This window comes from Ascaphus truei, chromosome 7, assembly GCF_040206685.1.
Source record: "Ascaphus truei isolate aAscTru1 chromosome 7, aAscTru1.hap1, whole genome shotgun sequence".
NCBI lineage: Eukaryota > Metazoa > Chordata > Amphibia > Anura > Ascaphidae > Ascaphus > Ascaphus truei.
In genome coordinates this window covers 15905882-15924361 of record NC_134489.1, presented here as the reverse complement: position 1 = coordinate 15924361, position 18480 = coordinate 15905882, and the positions used below count along the sequence as shown (strand labels likewise).

The following is an 18480-nucleotide window of genomic DNA, read 5'->3' as shown; positions in this document are numbered from 1 at the left end:
CCAATCCAAAATATTCGGGCCACTTGCAAGAAACGTGGCTCTCCATCGGCCACAGTGATCTGCATTCCAGGGCCTGGGAGCAATTCCTCTGGCCGGATCATATCAGGTTGGACCAGGGTCACTGCAGCTCCTGAATCCAGCAAACCGACTGTTTGCCGGTCACCGACTGTGACCAGGGTGAGATGTCTGCTCCGGCCGTCCATCTGCGGAAGGTCCGCGCTGAGATGTCCTCCGCTCCTGGCTGTGGGCACCGATGAAACTGGGATAGGGGTGACATGGGACGTCTCGCTGGGAGTTGTTTCCATGACCGGTCCTGGTTCTTTGGTGGAAGCCACCCGCACGCGGGTTACCGGCTTCGCAGCTGGGGTGCGTTGCCCCTGATGGGGTCTGCTGGAACACAGGGGTTCTGGGTAATCTGGTCTGAGGTGACCAGTGCTGTTACTGTTGTAGCACCAGCGCTCGTGCCGTAGCTCCCCCGCCTTCTGTGGACCGCTGCCCGCAGGCGGCCTCTGTGTCCATTGGGGGGTACTAGCAGATTTCTTGGCCGGCGCTGCTGCCGCTGCTTTGGCTGGTGCCTTGGTGGGCATCAGGGATCGGCTGGCCACATAGTCATCTGCTGGCCTCGCCGCCTCTGTGTAAGTCTTGGGGTTTTTGTCATACACCCAAGCCCTCACCGCCGGCGGGCACTGCTGCATGAGCTGCTCCTGAAAGATGAGGTCCAGCAGGCGTTGGTAAGTCCTGGCCTCAGAGCCCTCCACCCAGTGTAACCCGTACAAAGCCATGCGGGTCACATAAGTGACATAGGTCTCCTGAGGATACCTCTCCTCCAGCCGGAACTTACCCCGGTAAGCTTCGGGGGTAAAACCGTGCTGGAATAGCAAAAGTTCTTTCAGGTGGTCATAGTCATCAGCAAACTCGTCTGTAAGCGCCGTCAAGGTCTGCTTAGCCAAGGCGGAGAGTAGCGGGTCCAGGCGTGCAACCCTATGCTCGGGAAGCACCTTGTACCGCCGGCACTGCGTTTCAAAGTTCCTTAGAAACATGTCCATCCGATCAGTGCCTTCCACGTACTTGGTTAGACTGTGCTTGTCCAGTTGGAGTTCATCTTTGCGGGGTTGGACCTGGGGGCAATAAGCGGGTCTGTTCACTGCCATAGAGATAAACTGTAGCCGCTCCTCCGCTGTCCCTCGGTCTCCCCACGTTGTAATCAGTGCCAACATTTCAGGGGCAAACGGACTGGTAGCCGCAGCCACCCATGCCCCTCCTGTTGCACTGGTCCTGGGAGGTGCACTTGTCCCCTCCCCGGGATCCTGCCACCCCGGCACTGGGTTAATTCCCTGATCTCCGGGCGGCTGTACAAGGGCAAGCTGAGCCGTATCCTGAGCCTCTGCAAGCTGGGCTTCATGGTCCATGATTGCTGCTATCATGTCTGCGACCGCCTGGTTCTCATATTCCAGTCCATATGCACGGCACTTGTCCTTCAGCTGAGTTCTAGTCCACAGGAGGTATGAGCCTTCCTCTTCACTCATGGTTCTGGGTTGCAGCAGTGAGGTGGTGTGACAACTTGTGTTACTTGTTGCACTACCGTGTGTTCAATATCTTTAGACCCAGGAACTCGCAATTACCATCGAGTTCCCACTATATTACAGTAATATAGTAATACCTCAGTAATACAGGTCCAGTTCAATCCCGCCGCTGCCACCAGTTAATTAAAAGCCTGTCACGATAGCTTATGGCAGGTTGTAAGTTACATCAAATAACTGGGTTTGAACTGAATGAGGCTTAGATATAATAAAGTATATTTATTCCTTTGGATAGGTGAACACACAATATAGTACAGTAACAGGCAAGAAGTACACTTACATTGGGGATGGGGGATGAGAAGTATGTTGCCTAGCAATTCTCCAGCAATCAGATACAATCAAGATGGTATCAGAAGACAAAGGATATAGGGTTGACCACAGTTTATAAATCTTTTGTGACCCTATCCTTAACATTAAGTACAGGTGATTGGGCCACAATTATCTGTAGCCAATCTTTAACGTGGGAATACATTTTGATACAAGCCCCTTAGCTAATTGGCCCATGCGCATTAGGACTCTGGGGTCTCATTTCTGTAGCCCCACATTTGCATCAGGAATGCCAGCCAGTCTACCAAATGGGATTTCTGGCAGGATACTCTTTGTTGTGAGGTGTTAAAGGTGACACTTACAGACTGCTCTGGTTTGAGTCGTCTCCGCCCTCATGTAAACAGTGGAGGTGATAAACTCCTTTGAACAGCACTTAAATTCTAGACATTAGGACGCTCCCTGGCCATCTGCTGCCATTTGTCCAAAGGAATTTCCTCTCGGGTTTATCCCTGCCTTGGGATACAGTGTTATAAGTAAAACACAAACATATTAAAAGGTCCGGTTCTGTTAGGCTCAGCGGGTCCAAACTTCCCAGTTCTCAATGTCGGAACTGGGACACCATATGGTCCAATTTGAGACCCACTATGACCTTCGGAACCGGAGTTACACAAATACACCTTAAATTGTTTCCTATTTTAATACAATAATCTCCGCTGTAAATTAAATCACAGTTTTTCACTAAATCCCCATTGAAAACAACGGGCTCCGCCGCCATAGACTTTCAATGGCAAACCGCCGCCGTTGGCGGCTATGGGAATCCGCCACCATAGACTTTCAACGGGGCATCGCTGCCTTTGAAAATGGGGTTTTTACGCCATAGCCGATCAATGGAGATTGGCCGCCATTGGAGTCTATGGGAAAAGTCCCGAACCTTCAAGGGGGTCCATACTCCGTCGGGTTGGTCCGAGAGGGTCAAGGATGGTTCTGCAGTCATGCCGGAGCAGTGACTACAGGTACCCCAAACCCTGGCCCTCTGGACCCTCCGGAACCGGAGATATGGATTCATGGTTTTCAGCTTTTCACACTTAGTCATTTTCCTGAGCGGTTTCTGCCACCGCCATTGGAACCTATGGCGCGACCCTCTCTCTCGGCAAGACCCTTCTCGGGGGTCCAGGATTCGGGGACCCGGTGGTGGTCGAGTGGGGGGGAGGTCTAGGAACTAGGGGCAAAAAGAATTTTATTCCTGGGTGCCCTAGAACTGTAGATTCCCACGCCACATAATGTTGAACTTGAATAACAGTGATCAAAGCTTTGCGGTTTTGCGGTTTGGATGGCAGCCAACTCGTTCCTGGAAAGCGCTGTCGAGGAATCTCCATTGAAGTCAATGAGCCCATTGACTTACAATTGGAAACCGCCGCTCCTCCTCTTGGTCGCCATCTTCTGGTCTTCACGGGAAACAGGTCCAAAACAGCAAGATCCGCTATTGAAATGCATGGAGCTCTAATGGCGGCCTGTGGGACCCTGCAAAATGGTGCCTGAAAAGGCGGGAAAATTACACAAAGGGCTATAATCATTAAAGAACTTTTAACCCTTGTACTCCCGGATGGATCCTAGTGTATGTGTGATGCAGACACTGATATAACCAGACATTACAATAAAACATGGGAACAGGGGAATATACATTTACATGTCATAACAAGGGTTAAATCACATTGCTGGACCGCAGCCCAGTTAACTCCTTGTCTCCCTGGTGAGGTCAGGGGATGGCTAAATGGGGTGCAACCCCTTTAATACTGGGCCACCCCCTTTCTCCCTCTACAGGGACTCACTGCTGTGTTAATCCGATGGGCCATTAAGAATCTCACAGAAATGTTGAGGCATTTACTGTGAAACTGCCCCAGAATCTACCCAGGCAGAGTTCTAATACTCGTTGCTGCATCTGTAGATTACAGAGGGCTTAATAAAATCACCTTAAAGAACTGTTACTCTCTTCCACTTATCTCGGAACTTTTTGATCGTTTGCAAGGTTCTACTATTTTTTCCAAACTCAATCTTCGAGGGGTCTACAATCTGATACGTATACGTCAAGGGGATGAGTAGAAGACGGCATTTAACACACAAGATGGCCATTACGAATATCTGGTCATGCATTTTGGATTATGTAATGCTCCTGCTGTTTTTCAGGAGTTCTTGAACGAGATTTTTCGGCATGTTCTCAACATTTTTGTCATTGTCTATCTTGATGATATTCTTATTTTTTCTAAATCTCTCACTGTCTCGCCTTCGTGAAAGTCATCTCTACGCCAAGATGGAGAAATGTATGTTTCCTCAAACATCCACTTCCTTCCTAGGATATATCATTTCAGACTCTGTTTTTTCTATGGACCCCGATAAACTCAAGACAGTTTTGGTTTGGCAACCAACTTTTCTCAAGGCAATTCAGCGTTTTTTGGGGTTCGATAATTATTACCATAAATGTATTCGTAATTTCTCCTCTACCATTGCCCCAATTACTGCTCTACAGAAGAAAGGGGCGGATATTTCTTCCTGGTCTCCTGAAGCACTTCAGGCCTTTGAGTCCCTCAAGAAAGCATTTGTTTCTGCTCCCATTCTACACCATCCTGACCCCAAACTTCCCTTCTCTATGGAGGTAGATGCCTCAGATGCAGGGGCTGGAACCATTCTCTCACAGAGACCAACTCCTCAAGACAGATTACACCCTTGTGCACTTTCCTCCAAAAAGTTTTCTTCTGATGAACAAAACTACGATGTTGGCAACCGAGAGCTCTTAGCTATTAAACTTGCCCTTCAAGAGTGGAGACATCTTTTGGAATGAACCGAGAATCCCATCTCAATCCTCACAGATCATAAAAATGTATTGCACATTGAAGGTGCTCGTCGCCTCGGCTCCCGTCAGGCTCTTTTTTTTCTAGATTTAATTACATCATTTTCTACATTCCTGGAACCAAGAACCTAAAGTCTGATGCTTTGTCCCGCCAATTCGTCAGTGAAGACAAAACAAAGGACATTTCTGAGACTATGCTACCCTCTAAATATATAATTTCAGCTAATTCTTTTGATGTATTGGATAAGATCCTGGCTTCTCAGTCACGCATTCCTGAAGGTATGGAGGTGCCGGAGGGTTGTTTGTATGCTGCACCACAATTCCGCAGAAATATCCTTGAGTGGGGTCACTCCTCTAAGTCCGCCGGTCATCCTGGTACAAGAAGAACTTCGGATTTAATCAGACGCACCTTCTGGTGTCCTAATATGCTCAAGGATTTCAAGGAATTCATCACGTCCTGCTCCATTTGTGCTCAAAATAAATCCTCTCGCAACAAACCTCAGGATCTTCTTCGCCCTTTGCCCATACCAGATCGTCCATGGACTCACCTTTCAATGGACTTTATTGTCGAGCTTCCTGTTTCTAGTGGGATGAACACTATTCTTGTTATTGATGATAGGTTTTTGAAACAGTCGCATTTCATACCCCTTAAGGGTCTTCCCAATTCTGCCACCTTGGCAGACATCTTCATTAAGGAAATCTTTCATATCCTTGAGTCCCACTCTCCATATTGTCCGATCACGGATCTCAGTTTATCCCCAAATTTTGGCGTGCCTTTGCTTAATGGTTGGATATTACACTTCTCTTCTCTTCTGGTTACCACCCCCAGACTAATGGGCAGACTGAGAGGATGAACCAGTCCTTAGAACAATATCTCAGATGCTTAATTTCCGACGCACAGGACGACTGGGTAAATCTCCTTCCATGGGCCGAAATTCACCCATAACCCTGAGAAACGAGTCCACCCAAGAGTCGCCCATCTTTATATACTTACGGGTTTCACCCGGCACATCTTCCAATCTGTTCTATGCCTACCGGTGTTCCAGCAGCAGATTCCAGAGTAAACTCTTTACAAAATTCCTGAAGGAAGATTCAAAAGACTCTCCAAGAGGCTGTCCCCAGACAAAAGTCACAGGTGGATCGTCATCACCGTAAGGCACCCAAATTCAGGCCAGGAGACAAAGTGTGGCTATCTTCCAAAAACATCAGATTGAAGACACCTACGCTGAAGCTGGCCTCAAGGTTTCTAGGTCCGTTTACGGTTCTGGAACAGATTAATCCTGTGGCATACCGCCTACAACTTCCTCAGTCCATGAGAATTCCTGCGTTATTTCATGTTTCACTTCTAAAACCTGTCTTCCAAAAGTTCTCAGTTCTCTGCTCCTAAACCACCACCAGTGATGGTACAAGGTCAAGAAAAATTTGAGATTCAGTCTATTATCGACTCAAGAAGGTCCAGAGGATCAGTCCAATACCTGATACATTGGAAAGTGTTTGGACCAGAAGAGAGGTCCTGGATACCCCATCACCAGGTCCACACTCCCGGTTTGTTAAGGTGGTCCCACGCCAGGTTCCCACATAAGCCATTTGGAGTCGTCCTGAGGCCGCTCCCTAGGGGGGGGGGAACTGTAAGGAATCGGGGTACACGTCCCCTGCGGCGTGTTCCCTTCTTACCTGCTGCATCTCATTCACCCGCTCTATTTACAGAGCGCACACACACACGCAGTTCGTCTACCCTTACCACGGAGCTTGGCTCCGCCCCATGGTCGCCCCGCGCGCCTCTCGCCCATGGCACGCATACGTGACATCGTGCACTGCTCCCCAGCTGCAAGCAAGTACACACACCTGTCTCCTGTGCCTTGCAGCCAATCTCTGCCTCCGTAGAGGCCACACCTCTGCTCCGCCTCTCAATCCCAGTCATGCATCTCTCCTATTTAAACCCTGCTCTTTCACTTCCTCATTGCTGAGTATAACCGGTGTAGCCTTATGTTCCTGCATTCTGTTTTGCCTTGCGCCTTGCTGCTTTCTCTCCAGTTGCTTTCATGTGTACCGACCCATCTTGACTATTGGACCCTCTCTGGATAACGACCCCATCTTGTCTCTGACAACCCGCACCTCTCCATCCCCGACCATGGCTTTTGGATACGCTACTACTCTCCTGGCTCCAACCCCAGACCATGGCACAATGGACACGACCATTCTACTGGCTCTGCCCCCGGGCCCCCGGCAAGTATCTGGATTAACCCAATCTCTCTAACCCAAACCCGGCTACGCTGACTATCCACTCTCCAGGTGTGCGTCCGCTGCTGTGGGTGTGCAGTTTGGTACTTTCCCACCTCAGTACCGGGGTCCCCCCTTGTCCATGGTGAGCGCAAGCGTTACAATGATATGGACGCCTGTTGTTTGTAAGAAATTTGATACAAAATGGTTGTTTCCCCCCCCCTTTTATTTTTTGTATCCTCCCCATTCCCATTTATGTGTGAAAAAATGTAATAAAAATATAAGTTTCAAAAAGAAAATGCACAACATTGACCAGATTTAAGTCCGGCACAATTTGTTCACAGTAATATGTATGTCTGCAGTAACTTAAACTGCTTGATGTCTTGACAGGTGAGAGAATATGTAACAAATCTTATTGATAGGGATATTATTGGACCCTGAAAGTTATGTGGTTTAATGACAGTGCTCCCAGCGTGAGTGTACTGGGATAACTGCTAACAATGAGTCCTGAATTAATGTATGTGTTTTTTTGTGTGTGGCTAATGGCAATACACTCTTTATCATTCATTGCAGCTAAGAGAGCAGTATGGCTCAGTGTACACACTCTACTTCGGGCCACGCCCTGTGATCATTCTCTGTGGCTACCAGACTGTGAAAGAAACTCTAATTGATCATGGGGAGGCATTCAGTGGCCGAGGTACATTGGCTACAGTGGACAGAGTCTTCGAGGGATATGGTAAGGGCACAGTGTGCTTTTGTTACACATAAGTGGAAGGTCCCGTTCATCCATTTATTGTCCATCATTTCTGTTAATTTATTAAACTGTCAATTTTTACTCATTGGGTATGGGTCAATGCATATAACCAGTTCCTACAGTATAACTCATTCCTTTATTGCTGTAGTTAGGTTTGGTGTAGTAGCACCCCCTTGCTTAGCAGTAACGTATTTGTGTTCTCCCCTTTGTGCTCGTCCATTGTCAACCCCGGTGTCTCAAGCCAAGATCAAATTTATATACAATTCGAATAAAGAATAGAGATGAGGCACTCAAGTAAATACTGCAATGTTATGAATGTATCTTCATTGTAAGCAACACATACTAGAATGTTTCGGGGACACAACTCCTTCATATTTAAGTCCCCCCCCCCCAAAAAAAGGTCTATAGCCACATTTTGTAGCATGATTCATCTGAGTGCTTTCTCTCAACTTTATTTCAAGCACTCCTCTAATTTTTTTGTCTGTTCTTATGTAGTTTGAGTATCATTGTGTGTATGCCTTTTCCTGCGAATAAGTTTACAATTTATTTCACGTTACCTGTTTTGCTCAATGTATGATCCTGGTAAAAAGGTGTAAATGCCTGGTCTCCCATGACAGTGACAGAAAAAGATTTAAGGTGAGAAAGAGAAGTAAAGGTGAAAGGGGTGGAGTGGAGACAGTTATGGCAAAAGCGAAGGAGAGGAGACAGTTATGAATAAAGAGCAGGGGCATAATGAGAGATCAAAGCGGATATGTTGGACGGAGCAGATGTGAAGAGCCTTTAAAGGTGGTTGAGAATTCGGTAGTTAATCTGAAATTTGATGGGAAATGAGGAGAGGGATTTAAGGAGATGAGCAGAGTGTCAGGGTCTCCTAGACATTCTGCTCCCAGCCACAGTTCCCTTGTCTGTTCACCTGGTGTGCTACTGTTTTCTGTCTGCTTTGGGTTTCCTCGGTCTGTCTCCTCTTGGTGCTCCTGTCCTCTCTCTGCCTGTCCTTATAGTTTCCTGTGCTCCTGGCCTTTGCTTTGTGTTCCCTGGTCTTCTTTGTCACCGCTAGTTCCTGATTCTTATTCCTGTACTTGTCCTTGCAATTAAAGGCCCTTTCTATTAAACTAGCTTGCCCCAGTCTTTTCCCCAGTCCCAGTCCTGTTCCCGTGTCCCAATCATGTTCCCGAGTCCCAGTCCTGTTCCTGTCTCCTTTTTGTTGACCTGTGACCCCTGACCATGCTGCCTGCTGCCCTGCCTCCAAACTCTGCCTGTGACACCCGACCTCGCTATTTGCCATCTGCTTGCGACCCTGACAATTCTTGCCTGCTCCCCACTGTTCTGGCCACCGAGGTCCTACTCACTTGTGGAGTCTCCAAAAGCTACTGGGACACAGGGTTCCCAGAAATCCGTGCTCAGCTGTAAGGTATTTCTAGATAATGATCTAGGATATAGCTGATGAATAAACGGATAAAGACAGGCAGGGATAGCCACCACTCTCTGTACACATATGTGACCGTGTCTAAAGTAATAGCTCCTAAGATGTGGGTAACCTGTGTAGAATGGTCAAGTTAGTAAATACATTTCTGACTTCCCAATACCACAGTAATAATGTCCCCCTGGAGAATAGACACTTATATTGGTAGACACCCAGCCATAGTGAATGAACCGGGGTACTCAAGTAGGAGAGTTTTCTTGTCTGGTGGATCCCACGGCGTACATCACGTGGACGATATGCAGCATGTAGTTCCTTGCGGAGAATGGAGCACAGCGATACCAAAATAAGGGGGCTAGAACCGATGTATGAATTAAAAATCCTTTATTACATGGTAGACATCATGGCATGGGATGTAAAAGCCTCTTACACGTTTTGGGCCGTCGCCCTTTGTCAAAGAGAATGTTTCACAGACTGCGTCTGCAGCAGCTGATATAGGAGTCCCTCCACTTCCAGCTGATTTGTGACGTACATGATTCATGGCGCGAGATCGTGGAATTACGTTCCGATTGGCTCAGAGACTGGACCAATGGAAACAGTGCCCTGGTAATGACACGTTCAAGCCGAGGAGGGAGGGAGGCGTCCTAAATCAGAAGCGCAGCCAGTGTATGCTGAAATAAAACAGCATGCACTGAGAGAACAAAGTTAACTATTAAAAAACAACACATAAAAAAACATTTAAAAGCAATCTAATAGACTGATCTGGTAGGATGGATGGTCTCAATAATCCTAATGTCTCTGTATATACATATAGTAATGTGGATATTCCAGGACATATGATATAGCCTGGTGTATATAACGGAGGAAGATACAGTAGATGCATATATTCTTTAGGTCTATGGGACAATATATAATATAAGAAAATGGTAATAAATCAATGATTAATTCTCAGGAATAATTCATCATTATCTTAGCTCAACCATAGACCATTCATGAAGTAGGGATAGTCATACAGAGAAGAAACACAATGTATTTGTATAATGAATTAAACCAATTGATACAATAAGAAAGGGATTATGGGAGGGAAAAGGGGGGGGAAGAGGGGGGAAGGGAGGGGGGAAGGGGGGGGGAGGAGGAAGGGGGGGAAGGGGGGAGGGGTGGGGGGGGGAGAGGGGAAGGGGGGGAGGGGTGGGAGGGGAGAAGCAGGGGAAGGGGGATCAGGGGAAGGGGGGAGAAAGGAAAGGTGGGAGGGAGGAAAAGAAACCATGTATAATATCATATTGAAAATTATCACATATCCTACAAGTTCATTTAAGGAAATGTTTCAGTTCCCAGTCAATGTTCATACCCTTGGGCATTAAAGTACCACGGGTATAAATCCAATGCATTTCTCGACAGTTGAGAAGAGATTCTCTATCTCCGCCTCTGGGATGATTCGGGATATGTTCAATAGCACTGAACGTCAAATGATCTATTGAACCCCTTGAGCAATGGTTAAAGTGTCTAGCAACTGGAAATTTGTCATCCTTATTCCTAATAGTCCTGATATGTTCACTAATCCTAATTTTCAAAGGCCTGATAGTTCTTCCAATATAGCTGCAACCACATGCACACCTCAGGATGTACACCACAAATTTAGTATTACAATTCAGAAAAGACTTGATCCTATATTTTTGACCCGTATGTACACTCTTGATGGATTTGATTGGTAACGCATGTTTACAGAATTTGCAGGATCCACATTTGTAGATCCCATTGGGAAAAGTACTTTTTGCATTGTTCTTGGTATTGAACATGCTCGGTGAAAGGTGGGTACCTAATGTTTCTAAGTATCCCCCAATGTTTATCTAGAATGGATTAAATAAAGGTGTCTCCTTCTCATAGTTCTTATTCGTTCTTTCTTTAAAGAAAGAACGAATAAGAACTATGAGAAGGAGACACCTTTATTTATTACGACCTACTCTAGACAAGTGGGTACTATCAAATCCATTCTAGATAAACATTGGGGGATACTTAGATTGGACAAAGACCTGGATGAATACACTAAAGCCAATCCTAGAATAGTGTATAAAAGAGCAAAAACATTAGGTACCCACCTTTCACCGAGCATGTTCAATACCAAGAACAATGCAAAAAGTACTATTCCCAATGGGTTCTACAAATGTGGATCCTGCAAATTCTGTAAACATGCGTTACCAATCAAATCCATCAAGAGTGTACATACGGGTCAAAAATATAGGATCAAGTCTTTTCTGAATTGTAATACTAAATTTGTGGTGTACATCCTGAGGTGTGCATGTGGTTACAGTTATATAGGAAGAACTATCAGGCCTTTGAAAATTAGGATTAGTGAACATATCAGGACTATTAGGAATAAGGATGAAAAATTTCCAATTGCTAGACACTTTAATCATTGCTCAAGGGGTTCAATAGATAATTTGACGTTCAGTGCTATTGAACATATCCCGAATCATCCCAGAGGGGGAGATAGAGAATCTCTTCTCAACTGTCGAGAAATGCATTGGATTTATACCCTTGGGACTTTAATGCCCAAGGGTATGAACATTGACTGGGAACTGAAACATTTCCTTAAATGAACTTGTAGGATATGTGATAATTTTCAATATGATATTATACATGGTTTCTTTTCCTCCCTCCCACCTTTCCTTTCTCCCCCCTTCCCCTGATCCCCCTTCCCCTCCTTCTCCCTCCTCCCCTTCCCCTCTCCCCCCCCCTTCCCCCCTCTTCCCCCTCCCCCCCCCCTTTTCCCTCCCATCCTTCCTTTCTTATTGTATCAATTGGTTTAATTCATTATACATATACATTGTGTTTCTTCTCTGTATGACTATCCCTACTTCATGAATGGTCTATGGTTGAGCTAAGATAATGATGAATTATTCCTGAGAATTAATCATTGATTTATTACCATTTTCTTATATTATATATTGTCCCATAGACCTAAAGAATATATGCATCTACTGTATCTTCCTCCGTTATATACACCAGGCTATATCATATGTCCTGGAATATCCACATTACTATATGTATATACAGAGACATTAGGATTATTGAGACCATCCATCCTACCAGATCAGTCTATTAGATTGCTTTTAAATGTTTTTTTATGTGTTGTTTTTTAATAGTTAACTTTGTTCTCTCAGTGCATGCTGTTTTATTTCAGCATACACTGGCTGCGCTTCTGATTTAGGACGCCTCCCTCCCTCCTCGGCTTGAACGTGTCATTACCAGGGCACTGTTTCCATTGGTCCAGTCTCTGAGCCAATCGGAACGTAATTCCACGATCTCGCGCCATGAATCATGTACGTCACAAATCAGCTGGAAGTGGAGGGACTCCTATATCAGCTGCTGCAGACGCAGTCTGTGAAACATTCTCTTTGACAAAGGGCGACGGCCCAAAACGTGTAAGAGGCTTTTACATCCCATGCCATGATGTCTACCATGTAATAAAGGATTTTTAATTCATACATCGGTTCTAGCCCCCTTATTTTGGTATCGCTGTGCTCAGTTCTCCGCAAGGAACTACATGCCACTTGTGGAGTCTCCCTCGTGACACAGAGACTGTTTTGGGAGAAAGTGAAATTATTCTCACAGTCAAATTTAGGATAGATTGCAAGGAAGAAAGTTGTGAGGCAGGGAGGCCTGTTGGCAATATGTTACAATAATCTAGACGAGAAAGGATGAGGGCATGTATTAGAGTTTTAGCACTAGAGTGACAGAGGAAAGGGCAGATCGTGGCAATATTATGGTGGAGAAGTGACAAACTTTGGCCATGCCGTTAATGGAAAAGGAAAGGGAAGAGTCAAATGTCATTCCTAGGCAATGTGCTTTGGCGACAGGATAAATGGTAGTGCCATTTACTGTGATGGAAAAGGGGGATATTAGGACAGATTTAGGGGGAAATGAGAGGAACTCAGTTTTACACATATTAATGTTAAGGTATCAGAGCACCATTCACGAGTATATAGCCAGAAGGCAATCCGAGACTTGGGAATGGATTGCAGGAGTGAGGGTAGGGATGGAAAGCTATATCTGTGTATCATCTGCATAGAGATGACACCTAAGGTCAAAAGAGTTAATGAGGTCACCAAGTGATAGTGTCTAGGGAGAGAAAAGGATAGGTCCCAGAACAGAGCTATGACGTACTGTACACCAACAAATAGATCAACAGAAGATGAAAACATGTTAGCAACAGAGAAAATGTACAATGTGACAGGTAAGATAAGAAGCAGGATAGAGAATTATTGCGGATCCCAATAGAGTTTAGAATATGAAGGAGAAGAGAGTGATCTACAGTATCAAATGCATCAGAGAAATCAAGTAGGGTTAGTAGTGAGAAGTGACCTTGGGATTTTGCTTCATGTATATCATTGGCTGCTTTATTAAGTACAGAGTTTTTGAGTGAGCTATATGAAGGCCAGATTGAAAAGGGTCCAGGAGGGCATGGGAAATTAAGGAAGATGATAATACTGGAAAATAAAAGACATTAGAGCAATTTGGAGGCAAACGGCAGGAGGGACACTTGGCGCTAGATAGTAAGGCACGCAGGGTCTAGGTTGTTCTTGAGAATAGCTGTGACCACAACATGCTTAAAGGAAGAAGGGAAAGTACTAGAGGCCAGGAAGGAATTAAAGATATGTTTGAGAGTGGGGACTAAAACAGAATTAACGGAACTGATAAGATGTGAGGTGATAGGATCAAGAGAGCATATGGTAGAGGGTGAAGAGCAGATAAGCTTAGAATCTTGCAACTCTGAAACAGGAGAAGAAGAGTCAAGAGTGGAAGAAGGAGGTAAACATTCTAGAACTTGTGTAAACAGGTGAACAAAAAGGCGCGAACAGCTTAATAAGGAGTGAATAAATAATATTAGTATAAATGATAAAATTAAATAGATGTGATGACCAAAAACACCCCAGATCAAACCTCACTGGTGGGACCTGTTTCACGGGTTCCAAAGTTTAGAAGTATCTCAGAACATCCAGGGGGAGCATTATTGGGTTGAGAAAACAAAACCAGATACACAAATATAAGTGCAGACGTATCACAATCAGTGGATAAATGTGGCAGTGTCTTGGCTCATATAGCTGTTCTACTCACAGGACTAAAGTGTATATATAAGCAGTTGGCAAATAGGGTTGCCACCCTTGAAGGTATAAAGGCACCGGACCACCTATCGATACTCCGTCAGCATATACCGCATGTATAAAGAGAGAGAAAACTACATAGTGCGATCAATAATGTAAACTTTATAAAAAATGAATGGGTAAAAAATGCGCACTTACAATGTGCTAATATAATAAAAGCATTGGTCACAAATTGTGAGTAGGAGAGGTCCCGAGCAGCTCACCGCCTCCCTGGGTCATCAGGCTGGATGCCACGGCACTGTATCCACGATCGGAGCCTCCCTCTGTGCGCCTGTCTGATCCTCTGACGTCACGGCTGCAGGTTTGGTTCAGCTACGGGTCGCCTCCAAGACCAAAATAGGTCTGCTGGTTTACTCTACGCGTTTCGCCCAGCTACCAGGAACTGTTCTCGGCTTCGTCAGGAGTATAATGAATAGCATGCTAGTGGCTGTTTAAATACCCTTTGGGAATGCTAATTTAGCTAAAACATTCAATAAATCAATTATGATTGCACCTGGAGTTGAAGTTGAACATGATTGGAAGTTATAATACTTGTTGTCATTGGAGATTTAATAACGTGGGATGACATTATTATGGACACAGTATGTTCATACATTACGACAGATATCACAAATATATCACAACTTTACCCTTAATGGGTATTATGAAATGTCATTCTGTATTTCACTTGCTAATGAAGGTGAATATCAGATTTAATATGTTTACTGCGATCTCAATCACTTCAATAAGAGATGGGAAGGGGAGGAATCTTCCTATAAGAGACTCACTATATATTGCATATATTTAGTGGTGATAGAAAATAATGGGGTGGTAGTATTAGCTGGTCAGTATGTTAAATCTGATCTAGATTGGTGAAAAAAACTGGCGCTAATTAGGTGCTAGTGATCACTTAAATTACAGTGAATATATATAACTCATAAGTAGTGATATCCAAGAAAATCGTGACTCAAATAGTGCAAATGTGAAAGTATGATATAATATAAGTTGTAACCCCCTGCTCAGACCCTCTGGAAGGGACTGTCTTGACTGGTCCCAGAAGATCAAACGATATTTTCTCAACCCAGGGGGAGCATGTGGGAGAAAACACAACAAAAAAACACACTGAGTGCAGACTGAAATGTACAGGTGTGAGATGATTGTGATGCTTGGCCTCTAAGTGCTGCCTACTCACAGGATGTAGGTAGGATATGTATGGTGGCGTGATCAGTAGAATCGGGTGGGTCCCTCTGAGTAAACACAGAAGGTAGCTGGAACTGGGGTATCATTAGCAGGTGTACATGGAAAGATAAAAACAGACCTCCATGGTGCAGATCAATGGTATACAAAAAACTTTATGAAAGGATATAAAATGTGCACTCACAATATTTAAAAACAATATCAGCGTTTTTCACTATATAAGTGATGGGAGGGTAGGGATGGTTGCCTCAGCTCACCGCACCGCCGATATCCTGGATAGTTCTCCTCCGCAGGCTCCCTGCTACACCCAGGCAGTGTGGGGATCTCCAGCTGCGGTCTCTCCGGTGTGTCGCGTCACTTCCGGTCTGCACGATCAGCTCCGTCGCGTCACTTCCGGTTCGGCGGTTGATTGGCAGTTCGCGGGCACCAATCCTCTCACCTCCTGGGCGGGTCCACTCTACGCGTTTCGCCAATGGAATGGCTGGCTTCGTCAGGAGTATGGACCCCCCCCTTCCAGTGTTGCTTTATATACCCTATACAATTGCTAGTTTAATTAACCTCTGCAGTACTGGTATAAAGTCTATAGACATGGTTAGATGTATTCACAAATTCATGGTAAAAAACAGGGTAAGAGTGGGGAGATCTGAAATACCTCTCCAATCACTTAATTATCATTTTGATTAATTAATAAATACATTTAGGCTGTAGGTAGTGGGGGGAGAAAAACGAATAAACAAAAAATAGCAAAAAAGTATGGGCTAAAAAATAAGCTTAATAAAAGATCTATAAAATTCATTAAAATAAAGTTCAGTAAAGTAGGTGTATTGAATAATGAGGATGTGAATACATCCCTAAGACCTGCATGGTTCTTTGTTAAAGGGACAGTGCAGTAGCAGCATGTGCATCACTATAATTCATGTTAGGTACTACTAATTTTAAACATTTATATAATATTTCCAAAAAGACTTTAATCTTTTCTGAACTGGACCTTATGGACAGACTCCTCTTACATGACACTCAAAAAGGAATACATAATATACTAACAAAGTCTAAACCAAAAAACGACGCATATGGAAACGGAGGTTCCTGATTAACCTATGGAGGGCGGGAATGAATAGAGAGGAAAGGAATCCATATTAGAATACATGTGATAATCACAAATGCTATAATAACGTATACGATTATGGCAATGTAAACAATGACAGTATAAGGAAAGAGAGAGTCCTTAAAATGAATTAAAAACATATAGAAAATATATATATAAAAAACATATAAAACCACTAAAATTAATGCAAGGATTTTATTTTATTTCAGGAAGGGGGCCACATCTATCTCCATATTTAATCCTCTGGGATGGAGTGATCTCAATTTGTGTATCCAAAAGGATTCTCTTTTGATAAGCTCTGTATTCCTATCTCCTCCACGCCAGTGTTGTTTAACCAGTTCTATTGGCATGTACGTTAGTCCCTTGGGATCCCCCTGATGTTTTTCTGAGAAGTGATTAGGAACACTATGAGTGACTAACTGCCTGTTAATGCTGCTAAGGTGTTCTAGTACCCTTGTTCTGACTGGTCTTTCTGTTTTCCCCACGTACTGCAACCCTCATGGGCACTCCAGGACATAGATTACGTGGTCTGTCCTGCATGTCAAACATGATTCTATCTGGAAAACTTATTTTGTCACATTTGAACAGAACTCGTTTTTTTTATCTGATTTGAATTCGCATGCCCTGCATTTGTTGCAGCCAAAAAAACCTTTTCCCGTTTGAAGCCAGCTATCAGGATTTGTGTCACTTTTTTTCTTCAATGCACTTGGGGCCAATCTGTTTTTAAGGTTGTTTGCCTTTCTAAAGATGATGTTCGGTTTCTCAGGAATGGCCTCACCCAAAATCGGGTCATTTCTGAGAATGTCCCAGTGCTTGTTAATAATGTTCCTTATAACTTTCGCTTCCCCACTATAATTTGTGAGGAAAGCAAAGTCAAATTTCTCATTTCTCCCTTTTTTCTTTTCTTTAGGTCTAAGTAGATCCTCGCGATTAATGCCCTCCACTCTCCTTATATCATTGTCCAACTTCTCTTCCCTATATTCCTTCTCTATAAATCTTTTTTTGAGATACTCTGCCTGTTCACGATACGTGGTATTATCACTGCAGTTCCTTTTTAGCCCAGTTAACTGTCCAGGGGGTACACCATCCATCCACCTGGGCAGGTGACAGCTTGATCTTAGTATATAGTTGTTTTTGTCAGTATCTTTAAAATAGGTTTTTGTTTTAATCCTATTCTCATCAATAAAGATAACAAGGTCTAGAAAATTTACACTTGTTTGGCTGGAGCTGCTCGTGAATTTTAGATTATTCTCATTCACATCTAGAGATGCCAGAAACCCTTCCAAGGATTCCTGACCTCCCCTCCATATCAGGAACACATCATCGATGAAACGGCGCCAGAGGACAAGATTCTCCCCCAGAATGCCACCCGGCCAGATCTTATCATCCTCCCAAACGGCCATAAATAGGTTCGCATAACTGGGGGCGAATCTTGTCCCCATCGCCGTTCCACATTTTTGGAGATAGTATTCTTCTCCGTACCAAAAGAAATTATGGTTTAAAATAAATCTAATGCTGTCTATAATAAAACCGATCTGAGTCTCAGTGAGGTCCTTGTCCCTAGATAGTACCTGTTTGATCGCTCTACACCCTTTTTCATGTTCTATTACTGTGTAGAGCGATGTTACATCGCAGGTGGACATAATAAAATGTTCTTCCCATCTTACTTTATTTAAGGTATTGATGATATCTGTTGTATCCTTCAGGTATGCCTTCTGCTGCACTACATATTTCTGAAGGAATGTATCTATGTACAGTGACAGATTAGCCGTAAGCGAGTCAATCCCCGAGACTATAGGTCTGCCTGGGGGATTGACTACACTTTTGTGGACCTTAGGTAGATGGTAAAACATAGGTAATCTAGATCTGTCACTGTACATAAACTGATACTCATTATCGTTCAATACATTTAATTCCTTCCCCTCATCTAAGAAGTTTTTCAACTCCTCCG

At 44.2% G+C, this 18480-nt stretch overlaps 1 protein-coding gene across 1 annotated transcript in view; it reads left to right on the top strand.

Annotated features, from left to right (window-relative positions):
- The window catches only part of LOC142498734 (cytochrome P450 2G1-like), a 98170-nt gene that overhangs the window by 15443 nt on the left and 64247 nt on the right, over positions 1-18480 (top strand). The window contains exon 2 of the mRNA XM_075607072.1: positions 7486-7648. Within this exon, the coding sequence (XP_075463187.1) occupies positions 7486-7648 (163 nt within the window). The remainder of the gene's footprint in view (positions 1-7485; positions 7649-18480) is intronic.